Source organism: Balaenoptera musculus, chromosome 20 (assembly GCF_009873245.2).
Source record: "Balaenoptera musculus isolate JJ_BM4_2016_0621 chromosome 20, mBalMus1.pri.v3, whole genome shotgun sequence".
Lineage (NCBI taxonomy): Eukaryota > Metazoa > Chordata > Mammalia > Artiodactyla > Balaenopteridae > Balaenoptera > Balaenoptera musculus.
The window spans coordinates 47,337,913-47,353,854 of record NC_045804.1 but is presented as its reverse complement, the minus strand read 5'-3'; the positions used below and the strand labels follow the sequence as shown (position 1 = coordinate 47,353,854).

The 15,942-nt window shown below is 38.6% G+C and overlaps 1 protein-coding gene across 4 annotated transcripts in view; it reads right to left on the bottom strand.

Moving 5' to 3' along the window:
• Positions 1–5,083: 5,083 nt before the first annotated feature.
• Positions 5,084–15,942, bottom strand: part of PAFAH1B1 (platelet activating factor acetylhydrolase 1b regulatory subunit 1) — an 81,724-nt gene continuing 70,865 nt past the window's right edge. For 3 of the 4 annotated variants that reach the window (XM_036837856.1, XM_036837857.1, XM_036837858.1), the window contains exons 7-11: positions 14,458–14,560; positions 13,516–13,744; positions 12,032–12,133; positions 9,941–10,097; positions 5,084–9,020 (exon numbers count right to left, since the gene is read on the bottom strand). In XM_036837856.1, the coding sequence (XP_036693751.1) occupies positions 8,947–9,020; positions 9,941–10,097; positions 12,032–12,133; positions 13,516–13,744; positions 14,458–14,560 (665 nt within the window). In that variant the 3' untranslated portion in view covers positions 5,084–8,946. The other variant, XM_036837859.1, reaches the window with a different exon arrangement.

Genomic DNA, 15,942 nt, shown 5'->3' with positions numbered 1-15,942 from the left:
TGTCCCAGCCTCTCCTGTGTGTTCTGTACCAGTCTTGTTTGGTTGTGAGAGCTGTTGCCAGAAGTGGTACTAGTAAAAGAGTTTAAAGCACATGGATGTGTAAAATTAGGTCACACTCAAAGTTATCCTTATAATGTCATTTAAGTGGGAGGAAAGGGGGTAGAGCCGCAGGCACCCACCTAGGGTTTACCAGTCTGCCCGTCAGTAGACCCATGGAAGTGGCATATAGATGAACGTCACCTGTTGTTGGCCACAGAGGAAAAGGCTGAGAATTGCTCCTATACAGGGCCCTGTGGTTCCGGCTGGGGTGAGGGGTGCTGCAAGGTGAGGGCCCAGGCCTGGGTGTGCTGGCCCTGGTAGGCTGTTGAAGACCTAACTGGGCATCCGCCCTTGTCCCTTTGCTTGTCAGGAGGACTGGGTGGTGCCCCCCAGAAAACTAGGAGTGCTAGAGTGGAGGGTGTCTAAAGTTTGCCATCCTAGGTGGGCCCTCGTGGAGATCTAACCAACGGGGGGAAGTGGAGCCCACCTAGGTGGGCTTGAGGGGCCAGGCCTGTGAGATGGGAGGGTTGTGGGCAGGAGCCCTGTCTCAAGAGAAGTGTCTACACCAGGAGGGCCCTCAGCCTCATTCGTACTTAAATGCCTTTTTGAATACTTGGAGAGTCCTTTGTGTCTGGCATTGTGGAAAAAAAAAAAATTCCAACCCTGATGTCTGTTAGTTTTCTTGAGCCAACTGAAAAAAAGATGTCCCTGACATCATCGAGGTTTTCTTCTAAGTGATGCCCAAGGATGCTCCCTCCCACCCCGCTTTACAGTCTCCTGGTTGTGTTCTGAACGTGCATGCCTTCCTAGAGCATTTATCCTGTGAACGCCAGTCACGTGTTTCTCAGCACTTCTAGAATTGTGGGCATGATCTTGTAAAGCTGAGAAGGGATCAAGTGTAATTACCATTGTACCTACTAGTCACCTGAGAGGCCCAGTTTTCATGGTTGATCCCTTAAGCGTATTGGCGCTGTCAGGTGCCTTTTGACAACCGAAATGACGAGGGACTGTTGTTTTATAAAGGACACAGAGGTGTGAAATCCACCGTTTCTCCTCTTAGTTGACAGATTGCAAATTTTTGAAAAGGGTGAACAGTGGTATCCAGGAAGGGTTAGTGTGAGAACTGGCATGCAGGTCGTGGGGCAGCTGCGCGAGATGGAATTCAGGTCTAACTTGTGTGAGCCTCTTTGTGTCCCCCACTCTGGTCTTTCACTTTCTGCTCTACTTTTCTTCCCTGTTTGCATTTCTCTTAACATGCATATTACTTTTACAACTTAAAAAATATTTTAAAAAACTGTTACTACTTTTAAGTTGTATCATCTGTCTGCACTCGCTCCTGCCCTCCAAACTGTCATTGTTTTTTTGTTTTTTATTTTAATTGAAGTATAGTTGATTTACAATGTTGTGTTTCTGGTGTACAGCAAAGTGATTCAGTTGTACCTTATCTATACCTATGTATGTGTATGTATGTATTCTTTTTCATATTCTTTTCCATTATGGTTCAGTACAGGATATTGAATATAGTTCCCCGTGCTACACAGTAGGACCTTGTTGTTTATCTATTTTATATATAGTAGTTTGTATCTGCTAATCCCGAACTCCTAATTTATCCCTGCCCCACCCCCTTCCCCTTTGGTAACCATAAGTTTGTTTTCTATGTCTGTGAGTCTGTTTCTGTTTGGTAAATAAATTCATTTCTGTCATATTTTACATTCCACATATAAGCAGTATCATATGGTATTTGTCTTTGACTTCACTTAGCATGGTAATCTCTAGGTCCATCTGTGTTACTGCAAATGGCATTATTTCATTGTTTTTATGGCTGAGTAGTATTCCATTTTATATATGTACCACATCTTTATCCATTCATCTCTTGATGGACATTTAGATTGCTTCCATGTCTTGGCTACTGTATTGTGCTGCTGTGAACAGTGGGCTGTGCATGTGCCTTTCTGGATTAGAGTTTTCTCCGGATATATGCCCGGGAGTGGGATTGCTGGATCACTATTTTTAGTTTTTTAAGGAACCTCCATACTGTTTTCCATAGTGGCTGTATCAATTTACATTCCCACCAACAGTGTAGGAGGGTTCTCTTTTCTCCACACCCTCTCCAGCATTTATTATTTGTAGTCTTTTTAATGATGGCCATTCTGACCGGTGTGAGGTGATACTGCATTGTAGTTTTGATTCGCATTTCTCTAATAATTAGCAATGTTGAGCATCTTTTCATGTGCCTATTGGCCATCTGCATGTGAAGAAATGTCTATTTAGGTCTTCTGCCCATTCTTTGATTGGGTTGTTTTTTTTTTGTAATTGAGTTGAATGAGCTGTTTGTATATTTTGGAAATTAAGCCCTTGTCGGTGGCATCATTTGCATTGTTAAATATGAATATTGAGAGAACTGTTAGACTTAGTTGAGGAATTCCTACATATCCTAAAGGTGAGAATAAGGTATCCTGATGTGGCCCGAGTATTTCCTCCCCCCGACTCCCAGTATCTACATTAGCAATCAAACAAGGCATGCATGATCAGGACACCTTACAGAGGACAGGAGGGCCTCCTCAAATGGAAAGAAATACCCCCATTAAACAGGGAAATCCACTGATTAAAAAAAAGAACTCAGACACTGAGATGCAAGCCATTCAGGACACAGTTGCCCTGAGGATAGTCATTTCATATAGAATGAGTGAGGAGCCTTCCTATGTTGCAAGTGTGGGCAACGTTAATTCTTATCCATTCCCAGCCTCTACCCCATTCCTCATGGTCACCCCACAGTGGAGTTGGCGGTGTGGTGACAGAGAGGGGCTTGGGGATGGGATGAGGGTCTTTCCTGTATGACTAAAAGTAGGTTAAAAGATTGTTTCAGAGATGTCAGAAGGCCCTCATTATACTTAAATAGCTAATTAGAGGCTTAATACAGGCAGAACCAGATAAGGGAAAGAACTAGTGCATTTGGGTTCAAGTCCCAGCTCACTCTTTAATTAGCTTAATACCCTTGGCTATGACCTCACCTTAAGTGAGCCTGTTTTCTTGTCTGTAAAAATGTGCTAATATCCGCCAGCAGGGGATGTATGTGAGGAAGACGGTATGTTGAGAATAAGGGTGTTGGCCTGACAGGCATTCAAATGTTGGGTATTTTCCTTCCTTTAGTCCCTGCACCAGCCACTTTTATTTAAGAGGGCTGGTGACCAAGTGGGAACGATGATAAAATGGTGTTTCGTGAAAGTGATGGTTGTTATTTATTATTTATTCTTGTTCAGAAGCAAACAGTGATCTCAAAACACTCCTAGGAGAGTGTTTGCATGATGTGTCTAAACAATTGCAGGAAAATGAAATCGTTTTTTATTTAAATGCAGGTATGGCAAAGTGCTGAATTTATTCATTTATAACATTCACTTTTAGTTGTTTGTGTTTCTGATATGGGGGAAAAATGCATTGTTTCGGTTCAGCCTTTTCATTTACTGGATTTATGTATAAAAGATCTTGGAAAGGCAGTTACTTTGGTGTAAGAGAAAGATCCTTGCCCTTCTTCCCTGGATGTAACTATCCTGTATGTTTACATAAGAAATAATAAACTGGAGATGTGAGTGGAAGAAAAATATTCACAAAGGAACAAACTCCATGTATCAAACTGTCGGCGAAAGAGAGGTTTGAGTTCAAACCCCAGCTGGAGGGCCCAGGGACCAGTGACTTGTCTAAATTTTTTTCTTCAATGAAGTTAGTTCATTTAGATCAGTGGTTCTCAAACTTGAGCCTGAATCAGAATCATCTGGTTTGTTAAAATGGATTTGCTGGGTCCCACCCTGTGACAGATACAGTAGGTCTGAGCTAGAGCCCAAGGACTTGCATTTCTAGTGAGCTCCCAGGTGATGCCGATGCTGGCACGGGGAGCACACCGAGAATCACTTTCCTAGAGGGTTCTGGTACGTCAGCAGTGGAGAATCGTCAGTCTACAGGCAAGACAAGTTCCACCAAAGACTAACAGGGACAGAGCTGCCTCACCCAGGATGCGGCGCCATTTCTCCAAGTCTTCCATGTCCCAGTCCTTGTCCTACACCAGGGACAGATGCAACCATGAGTCTTAGAAGGAAGCTTGATGTGTGCGACAAACCAACAGGTTTTGAACAGCTAAGTGCACTTCCGGATAGTGATACTAAAGCTGGAACTCCACCCTTAGGGAAAGTGGTCAGGCTCATCATGTGGATCTCAGCCTAGGGGAAAAGAGGAGCCCTGCAAAGAAATGGAAAAGCTGCAAAACGCAGCAAACTGTAACTTCAAGCAAATTACTTTGGTGCTCTTGGCCCAGCTTCCCATTTGGAGAGGGGGGTGGGTAGAGGAGCTACCTTCTACATGGCAGGATGACAGTTGGGCTGTAAGAAAAGAGCCACCACATCATTCAACTTGTCCTTTGCGGGAGACCTCACGGGTGCCCTAAAAACACTTACGCATGCTAGCTGGGCAGTAGTCCAGGGATGAAAGGCAGGACGTGGCCAATATATGTAAAGCACATAGAAAGCCGTGGGGCTTCTGGGAAAAGGGTGAAGATTCTTGGTACATTTCAACCAAAATTTAAAACAGTATTAATAATCTTCAAGAATCCAAGACCACTGGGCAGAATTAAAAGGCTCATTCATTAACAGAACAAAGGCAGTAGGGTCACTTCTCCCCGGGGCCCTGAGGCTGTAACAGGTCCTTCCTGGCCTCAGCTCTAGTCACTGTCAGAAAGGGCTGCTGGAGGGCAGGGTGGAGCCTTGGAAAACAGTCTGGAGCTGCCTGACCCAGTGGGCTGTGCAAGCCCCTCAGGCAAGAACCCCTGCAGCTGTGCTCCTAGTTCCCTCCTGCAAATTGGGTGAAGGAAGCAAGACAGCAAAGGCAGTGCTGGCACTGCCCTGAAGAAAGGCCTTCCATCCAGGCCCTGCTAGCAACTTGCATCTTATTCTCCATATGTCTGGTGCTGAACACAACCCTGCTTCCTATTAGGACTCGATTTAAAAGGTTTTAAATCTGTGCACAAAAAGACTAAAAAAAAAAAAAAAAACACATCTAGTTTTATAGGCATTTAATAGTTTACCAATTGGTACAATAAGATTTTTTTAATATGCAGAAAACATGAATAAATCTTGTTTTACACAGTCTGAGAGCAACAAATCTTACTGTAAAACACAAGAGCAGTATTATATACATTCCTTTACTGATTTTTTAAAATTGTGTCAATATCTTCAGTTAACTCTTACAATCTGGGGAACTGTTTTCTCCAATCACCACCTCTGTAACTGTTCGTTTGTATGAAATCAACGTTCGCCTTCATGTCAGTGTCAGGATCAACTTCTAACTCGAAGATTGTTTTGTTTCTACCATCTTCAGAGTGAGCTTTAGGGATGCTTGAAGGATAGGCAGGACAAGGAAGCAGCCACTTACATGATATAGTGGAAAGATAAAAAGGCCAGTTCGGTCCAGTCGTGACTTGTAAATCCAGCTTGCCCTCCCCCTACCCCACTGAAAAAAAACAAAACCTCTTTCACCGATTTCGTACATGTTGCTTCTCTACCAGGAGATTCTTCTTTGCGTCATCTAGATTAGTTAACACATTGGACTTATATACAGCTGGACAGAGAGGAACCATTTTAAGTGCCTTTTCCTTCAACAATTTTATCTTCAGTTGCTTAAGGATTATCAAGCCACCACTGTCAACAAAACAAAATATCCTTTACTTCTAAATAGTTTTTCTTTAAATAAATTAAAAAAAAAACTATTTAATGAGTGATATTATCTGGAAGTTCACATAGAAACAGAAAGAGGCAAACAGGAGAGCAGGGCACTGACAGTAAGGAGACTGGGCTTGGTGATCTAGAGCCAAAGCTTCCGAAGGCTACAGCGAGCGCCCACAGCCCTGACAACGTGCTAACACTAGTGAGTTTTAGAGCAGTGCTCTGGGCACACCATTGGTCACACCACAACGGACAAAACAGGACAGTCTCAGTCTCCTAAAGTGCAAGAGGCCATGTCAAAAAGCAACTATTCTCCAAGCCATGTCTAAACCAGTTTCCGTGGCTTGCACTTTCAAGAGTGCAGCTAGGACTTCTTGGGCACGTTATATTAGGGTGGCACTGGAATGTCTGTTTTCACACACACAAAAGGTCAATCATCATCTGAGGATGCAATTCTACCAGCTTTTTATTTCTTAAATAAGTGGCCAATTTGATTGAGACAGTGACAAAGCAGCAGTGAACCTCTAAACCAATCAATAAATTCCTCTACTTACAATCCAAACCAGTAACCTCATCATTGTACTTATCCCAGGCAAGGCACAGGGTTAGACAGCAGACAGAGAAAATGCAGGAAACAGGAAGAAAGGGCATCAACAGGGCAGTGTCAAACAACAGTGCAGGAAACCTCTGCAAATCTGCTTCCGGATTGTGGATGGATCACTCTCCCCACCCCCTTCATTATTCAAACAGGGCTCGTTACACTTGGATCCAGTTGAGGACCATCCCTGAGATTCAACGTTCGCTGCTTCATAAATGGAGGATGTCTGGTAACTCAGCTAAGCAGCAGGCTGTGGCAATCTCCCAATAAGGACGACTTTGTTTACAGAGTGATAGTTTCTCCTTGTTTGTCAGTGGAAGTCACTGCAGGCTGCAGGGAAAACCCAGCGACAGCGGCTTTGTTTCCTCCTAAATCGGTACCATTTTTTTTTTCCTTTATTGTTCGTATCTAGGAGTGATTTCTAGACGTTGTGGCTTACCCTTAAACAATTCGTGTTGCTACATGCTAAAAATGAATTAAAATACAAGACATTTATACATGTACAAACAAATGTTAAAGATGCACCATTTCTATGTATTTATATTTCTTAAAATAGGACAGGAAATAGCAGCAAACAAGAACAAAGATATCTTCCATAGCTTCTGTAGAAAAATCCAGTCCGAACAGCTAAGGGGAAACAAAAAAAGACTTCTCCATGTGAGCAGGGTTGTGAGGCAATATTGTCCTGAAAGTTATTCTACTGTATTTAAGAAATTAGCTTAAGTTGTAATTTTTGTCCTCAAAAATAGCCATTAGTTTTCAAAACACTTTTCCTTCCAGAGACATCTCTCAGGAATTATTAAAAACAAACAAGCAAACAAACAAAAAGACAAAAGCTAGACATAAAGCTGCTTCTAGGAAATATACGGCCTATTCTCTGTGTGTGTATCTACAGGACATTAACTCTAACCCTTTGTCTTTTTCAGGAACCAAATTTCCACTTAATACTAAAAGGGATATTTTTTTTTTTTAAATCACATATTACACAAATGAATAGATGCAATCCAGGATAAATTTGTTAAACTATCTTTGTTATTTCATTGTTCTGTTAACTTTTCAAATGACCTTCTTTAAAAAAATGTTGGTTAGCTAAGCAATGGGATTATTTATTAATAATCTGCAATGGAATATTGTTTCCAAAGTCATAGATAAAAATTTTCTTAAACCTACTTGTAGTAACTTTGGATCACAATATACAATATATCAGGGATGTGTAAAATGCTCAACAGCCAAACTGGGGGTGGAGGTGGCAGATAACGGAAGTGATTTTCCTTTAGCTGGGAAAAATTCCCACAGAGTCAGACCTGGTTTTCAGAAGCGTTAGGATCAAAAAGGATTTGTTCTAAAGCATGGTATTCCACAGCAAGATTTATTCTATTTATATGTTTTAGCACTTCTTCAAAAACCCAGGACCCAAGGACATGGAGGTTGTATGTGTGTGATATACATACATATATAGACTTATCCACTTACAGATAGGCCCATATACTCATAAACATTTATACATAAACAAAAGGTGAAAACACAGTACATTTTTATGCACGCTCCATTAAACCCTGTCTTTTTATAAACTTGTAAGTTAAACACAGTTCAAATCGATATCAGATTCATGTTGAACAACAAACTGCTGTATTTCTCCCACTCCCTTAAAATGGGCAAACATAACCTCTTCAATATTTCTTTGTCATTATGTTATGCACATTGCACATCCCTAAAAAACATCAAAAACAAATAGTGATTTGTACCATGACACACTCAATGGGAAGATTAAACTCTACTTGGAAGTCACATCACTATACAGTCTAACAGTATGGAGAATACAACTAGAAGTGTGTCTAGTGTGGAAAATAGAAGCTTAGAGTATTACAGTGTTTTTTAAACCTGTTTACAAAGCATTAAGACCCAAATGAAATAAATGATTTGTTATTAGCTGCTGAGATTTTTCTTATTTCAGATTTACAGTCATTTTCTTACATAAATATACCACTAGCCTTTGCTTGATAGGCTGCCAAAACAAATGTATCCTACTGATTTGGCAAATGTGTCATGACAAAAATTCCAATGTGTAATCCCCATTAATTACATAGACGGTTCAGAAGATTCTGAATTGTAGCCTTATTATCTAACATCCTTAAAGATTTATTAAGCACACTTAAGTGATGTTACATAGATACACATTTCAGAAAAAGCCCTAATAACCACCACTTTCCCCCAAATGAGGCCATCAAGTCAGGCACCAACAGACAGCAGAAAGAAAAACAGGAATTAATAATCCAACATAAAATGACACTGTCAACTATTCAGTTTAGTGCCCTAGTTCAATTTATTCAACTTCTGCCTTCTTAGGCCTGGTGTGACCAATGCCAGCCCAGGTTTTTAAACCCTATGGTACTTCTAGACAACGTATGTAAATTTACAGTATACAATTTGGATTCACCATGCATGAATACTTTGTGTGTAACATTTAATAAGCTCAATCTACATCCAGAATAATTTACATGAAAGGACAATATTTATTTAAACAGAGCTCAATGGGGTAACCATGGTATCATCAGAGTGCATCCAGAGGAAACAAGGGAGGAGGGGCCAAATGAAACTCAATCAACGGCACTCCCACACCTTTACTGTTTGATCTACACTGCCAGTAACCACATATGGTGCCGTCTTATGGAAATCTGAAAGAAAAAGAGAAGGCTTATTTTAAAATCAGACTGAGCCAGATACAATTTTTAATAAGCCATAAAATAAGCACATCCAAGTGCCAGGAATACCCATTCTTTTTCTCTATACAGCCACACATCTACCCCTAGCAGGTATATCAAACTTATCAACTAGGTAAGGGAAGCTGAGACTTAATGATTAAATCCTATACTACTAACAAACACCCTAAAAAAAATACTTCCCCCACTATCCTCATCCCAACTGAGGCTGAGTAAACACTGAATTCTAACAACAAGGACAGCCTCAATGTATCCATTTATTGAACACTTACTATGTTCTAGGCTTAGTACTAATGCTTTATATTCAAATTTGATCCTTGTAATGACCCTGTAAGGTTAAGCATTAGCCCTATTCTACTGAGGCTTTACCTTCATTATTAGATCCATCATACCCTAGTGTATTATATTTTACTTTATTCACTATCTTAAATTCTAGATTCAGGTCCAGATGATACTGAGGATGTTTATTAAGTGTAAATACAGTTCCCTGAGTTTACAATAGTATATATATCTGCCAGAGTAAAAAGGTTGAGTAAGATTTCCTTTGAGAAACTTACAAACTAGTAGGGAAGAAAAATTACCCATCATAGTGCTCAGTAAGCATCCTCTTCATAATTCTAGTTTCCAAACCAATGTTGTGCAATGGAGAAAATAATTTTTTTTTATTATAAGGCTGATGATGGAAAGAGAGAGTTAAGGAAAGAAGAATTTAAAACAAATGGCAGGAATCCATAAAGTTTTTAACCTGTCTTCTCTATTCTGCCCTGAAAGCACATGTTCATTTCTTACCTGGAAACATCCACATGGTTTCATAAAACTGTTAGGTCTGGCACCCCAAAACCTAACTGCTCAGAAACCTCGTAACTTGTACATACCCAAGGAGGTAACAAAGTGTTCATGCGCATTGAGGGTCTTCATGCATCGCTTGTTCTTGTAATCCCACACACGCAGGGTCTTGTCATCAGCGCAACTCAAGATAAACTTCCCCCCAGAATGGAACAGAACTCCACGTACCCAGTTATCATGACCCACCTTAAAAACAAAAAGGTATTTGACTTATTTAAATATGTAGTGTATTAATGTTAAATTTCTTCAGTGTGATTTTATTATGGTTATACAGAATACCCCTTGTTTTTAGGAGATACATGTTAAAATATTTGGGGTCAAGTGTCATGATGTCTACAAGTAACTTTCAAACTGTTCAGCAAAATCTACATATACACACATAGAGAAAAGAAAATGTTGACAACTGGTGACTCTAGGTGAAGGATATGTAGGTATTTACTGCATATCTTTATTCATCCATTCATCTATCTATATCCCCTGTCCAGCAGTTTCATTTCTTGCAATCTATCCTAAGAAATAATTAAGAATATGTCTAGATGACTTGGTTAACAAAGACGTTCAGCAAAGCACTGTATGTAATAAGTGTATCTAATGACATGAGCAAGTGCCACATACCTTCTAAACTAAAAGTCTGCTGCAAAGCAGTATGTACGGTATACCATTTTTACATAGAAAACCCCCCACCATGTTCATCTACATAGAAATTGAAGAAAAAGGTTTAGAACTGCACAGTCCAACAGGATAGCCATTAGTCATGTGTGGCTATTTAAATATAAACTAAAATTAAATACAATCAACAATTCAGTTCTTCAGTCTCACTAGCCACACTTCAAGAGCTCAACAGCTGCCCGTGGCTAGTCGCTACCATGCTGGATAGTGCAGACACAGAATATCATCACAGAAAGCTCTACTGGACAGCTCTAGTCTACGAAAATACACTTGGTAGGTATTATTAGGTATGGTAAAGTGATCTGAGGGTGATTTTTATTTTCTTCTTTTAACTTTTCTGTTTATTTCTCAAATTTTCTAAAATGTAAATAGCTATATTGCTTTTGTAAAAGAACCTCCCTCCCAAAGAGCTAAAAAAGAAAAAGAAAAGAGACAACCAAGGTGACATATCTTTCGCCTTGGTTTACTTTTTTGCCTTTGCCCTTACTTAAAAAAATACTTTGTTATCTGTAAAAGCCACCAATCACTAGAGTTGTAGAAGCTTCAACAAAATTCAAATCACATTTCTTGTGGCCACACCAAAACAAAGCAGAAAAAAGAATCCTCCTTCAGTTGAAAAACAGGAGCCAGAAACCTCCAGGGAAATTAATGGTGACCTGTGTTGTTACAGAAGAGAGCACGTGCTTTCTGATTTTTAAATGTAGATCATGTTTTCTAACAGCAACATAGTATACCTGAACTCAGCTCAGAATACTAAGAGGAGAGTTTAATTTTCTAATCAATTCTTGATGATACTTCCATATGTGTCTATCATATGCTACAGAGAGACAATCACTTCAAGGTATGATTAGCACTTAAAGAATCTCTAAACCAACATGGATACCAAATTAGAAAAACTGCTACTGGATTAATGTCCACAGATCCCCTACTATCATTTATATATCCTCATATAAAATCTAGATGAAATAGGCTCCTAAATGAAATAAGCATTTCCAAGTCATAAAGATAACACCATTAATTTCAGAATGATAAAATAAACCAAATGAACTCCAACATGCAAATATATAGGTAATAATTAAAAGGATTCATATTAAAATTAAATATAATGAAATCGAAAAGCAAACAGCTTCAAAAAAATGAATGAGTCTGTAATATTACTGTTTCCCCTCCGCAGGAGATGTCATATAATTTTTAGAGGTACAGTGGCTAGACTCTCCCTCCTAGCACTGACTGGCTTTGCAGACCCTTTGTATAACATAATATTCTACAGGAATGACCTCCATATCACTGCAACCATGGACTTAACAACAACAAAAAGTCTATTTATAAAGAAGTTATTTTAAAACCTCAAATAATTCAGATTATTTAATAAGATATCACAAGGCATCTGACCCAAAAAGATACGCACACAGTAAAAATGTGAAAGCAGCAGTAAGATTATGCAAACTTACAAGGGTCATAAGGCACATGCCAGTACTGACGTCCCACATCTTGATAGTCTTGTCTCTGGATCCAGACAGTAAGAATGGTCCAGGCTTGCCACTTTTTTTAGTCTATAGAAAACATATAAAAATTAAGTTTCCCAGGCAAGAAGTTAGGTAAGGACTTTAAATGAAAACTACCTAGCAATGATCTATATTTCTAATTTTGTAAAAACGCACTTTCTGACAAATAAAAATTGTATCTATTCAAGGTATACAACTTCATGTTCTGAGACATGTATACACTGAAGAATGGTTACTACAATCAAGCTAATTAACGTAACCATCACCTCACATAACTACGTTTTTGTGTGTGTGCTGAGAACACTGAAGGTCTACCCTCTTAGCAAATTCCAAGTATACAATACGGTACTGTTAACTACAGTCACCATGCTGTACATCAGATATCCAGGACTTATTCATCTTGTTGTTCTCTACTGAAATACAGAAGTCTTTTGACATACCTAGGTTACACAGGAAGGACCTAGATAATATAAAAATAGAAAATTTCCACTTAGATTAAGATTCAGTTTCTACAACACCAATGGATGGTAAATTTACTGCTCAAGACTTCTGTAATCACGAAAAATTTAAAAACTATTTAATTTATCCTTTATATAAAGTCCAGCCACAATGAATTTATGACATATGGTAGATAACCACCACCAGGTGGCAGTAAAAAAAAAAATCTGAAAATGCCATCAACCAGCCAACTAGAAAGAGATTACAATAGAAGCTTCATTTTGAAAAATAATTGGGGGCTGGGGGGATGGGGAATCCTTCATTTATTAAAATGTAATTTTAAAAAACCCACGATAGGAATGTCTCTATAAAAAAGAAATGTGGTCAATTTTGGCTCATACAACTTATTCACAGAATTAATTATTCTGTAATTTTAAGGTATTACAAAGAATGAAATCATGAAGAGCACAAATTAAGAATCATAAAAAAATAATAAAACTCCAGATTCAGCTAGTGTTTCTAATGATCAAGAGTATCAGAGGCCTCCATATGAAATATTCTTCATTTAAAACAAATATTTAAGTGCTGAACTGCATTTCACCATAAATTTATAAATAAAATAATTATGTTCATTAAGGAACACTATTCTTCTAAAAGATAACTTTAACCTCTCCCATAAGTTTTATTTTTTGCATTGGTATACTCTTATAACAATGACATTTCTGACTAATTTAAATGACCACTTTTACTTTTCAGGAGAACCCCCATCCCAGCACACATCAAGGGTCAGCTGACAGCAACAGTAACCACTGGTTAAAAAATATAAACACATCTATCTGCAAGTTGGAAGAGTGAAGAGTTTCAAGATTCAGAATTCTGGGATGCAGATTTTTAAATGCATTAATGGCATGAAATAGAGAATCAGGAAGGTTATTTAAAGTTCTGAGATAATAGCAACAAAATCATGAAATAACATATAAATCATACAGTACCTCAGATCCTGTTGCTTCAGAGATGCAAGAATAGGAGCTTTCTGGAGCCCAGGAAATGCATTCTACCACATGCTCATGTTCTCGAAGCTCAGCCTTGCATTCCTTTGTTGCTACGACCCACACGCGCACAGTCTGGTCGTTGGAACAGCTGGCTATCAGAGTGCCATCTTGATTTGGCCGCACCATACGTACCCATTCTCTGTGTCCTGTGAATGTCTTCACACAGTAGCTATCAAAATAAGTAATAGTTTGCATCATGAATGGCAATCACTGGGACCCTTCCCAGAAGCAATACAAAACTAGCTATGCACTGGAATGAAGAGAATGGCATCATATACAAGTCAACAGAATACACGTACATTCCTGGTTAATAAAAGATGGGGACAGGCTGGAAAGTCAAACATCAGTTAAAATAAGCTGATGGAAGTATCATTAAGGAGCTAACCAAATCAAAATCCACAAGGTAAAAAATAGAGAGAAATAAAATCTTTTAACTAAGCACACACAGTAAACCTAACAAAAATATTTCTAGCCATGTTGGGGAAAAGGCATGCTCTTACTAATCTGGACAAAACCAGTAGGTTAAGGTTTTATTATAACAATCATGTAATTCTAAGCACAACCAAATTAAGCCTAATAGGGGCATACCTGCACAAATGTTATTTACATTTTAATTCAACCCACAGAGAGATAACCTAAAAGAAGACCACAGAGAAAATAAGCCATTACACAGAAAATGGCTCTCAAGGATATAGTTTCTTTCATAATTTCTGTTCCTTTGGGTAGACATTTAGAGATTGAAACTTAAGTTTTAAAATATAACTGTCATGGTGATCATTCTGGGTTACAGCCAAATTTACTGGAACAATCAGAACATAATTTTGGGTTTTTTGTTGAATATTAGTTCTTTAAGCTGACGCCTTTTCAACTAAATCTACTTACCCAGTTTGCACTTCCCACATTTTTATAGTTTTATCCCTTGAGGCGGATACTATATGATCTCCATTGGGCATGATGGCTACTGAAGAAACATTGTGGTCATGGCCTAAAACACAAAACACAGTAACATATTAAGTGATATATCATCAAGAGCAATTAAACTTCAGTTCACCATGAGATTTCATCATGGGATTTCAAATGATTTTTTTTTTTTTAATTTTATAGCTACTTTTATTTTTATTTATTTATTTATTTATTTGGCTGTGCTGGGTCTTCGGTTTGTGCGACGGCTTTCTCTAGTTGCGGCAAGTGGGGGCCACTCTTCATCGCGGTGCGGGGACCGCTCTTCATCGCGGTGCGCGGGCCTTTCACTATCGCGGCCCCTCCCGTTGCGGGGCACAGGCTCCAGACGCGCAGGCTCAGTAGTTGTGGCTCACGGGCCCAGCTGCTCCGTGGCATGTGGGATCTTCCCAGACCAGGGCTCGAACCCGTGTCCCCTGCATTAGCAGGCAGATTCTCAACCACTGCACCACCAGGGAAGCCCCATCATGGGATTTCAAATATCACAGCAACTTTAAACACAATGGAGTTTTATATAAATTTGATAAGAAACCTGGATTTACACAAAAAAGTTAAGGGATTAATAATAAAATAATCCACAATGAAACAAGCAGCCAGCTCAATTTATAATTACATTTCAATATGTACAACTGTTTTAAAATCACAGGGAATCAGTACCATCAGCATGTGAATATATTAATACACTAAATGTTTATGAACACTAAAAAAACACAAAATTTTCCATGGTTGTTATTCTAAGGTGTAAGATAGAAATAAGATTTACAGAGATGAACAGAATGGATAAGAAAAATGGGGATTTGGTTCCATATTTAAAATAGTTGTTAAAAATGATCTTTTTGTTGTTGATATTCGTAGGGGTAAAAAAAATAAAATGCATTATTCACAATGCTAGTTAGCTATCCTTTGCAAAAAAAGCCTCAGAGAATCCTCATAAGTATCACATTATTTTAAGGAACATATAATGGTTGGAAAGAACTCTTTAAGTTAGAGGAATAAGATACAGGCTACTTAAAGAAACAAATACAGATTTTACAAAAGGATTCAATAGAACTCCCTTAATCGGTAAGCTTCCCTAATGCACTTAATTTTGGGGAGTGGGGCGGGGGAGCATACCATTCAAATTACACCATCTGTGTAGTCACACAGCTTACTCAAGTGCTAACATCACTGGATAATCATTTAAAAATTTTTTTTATTAACATAGTATGTGCTCCTTATATAAAACCCAAACATTCATATTTCATCATGTTTAAAAAAACAACAAAAATCCTTATTTAGTGAGCACCTCCTATGTACCAGGTACTAAACCAGATGATTTGAGTATACAATCTCATTTTATCCTCACAACAACCCTATGACTTCAATTCTTAATTCAATACTTAAGTACTATTCATCTTATAGATTAGA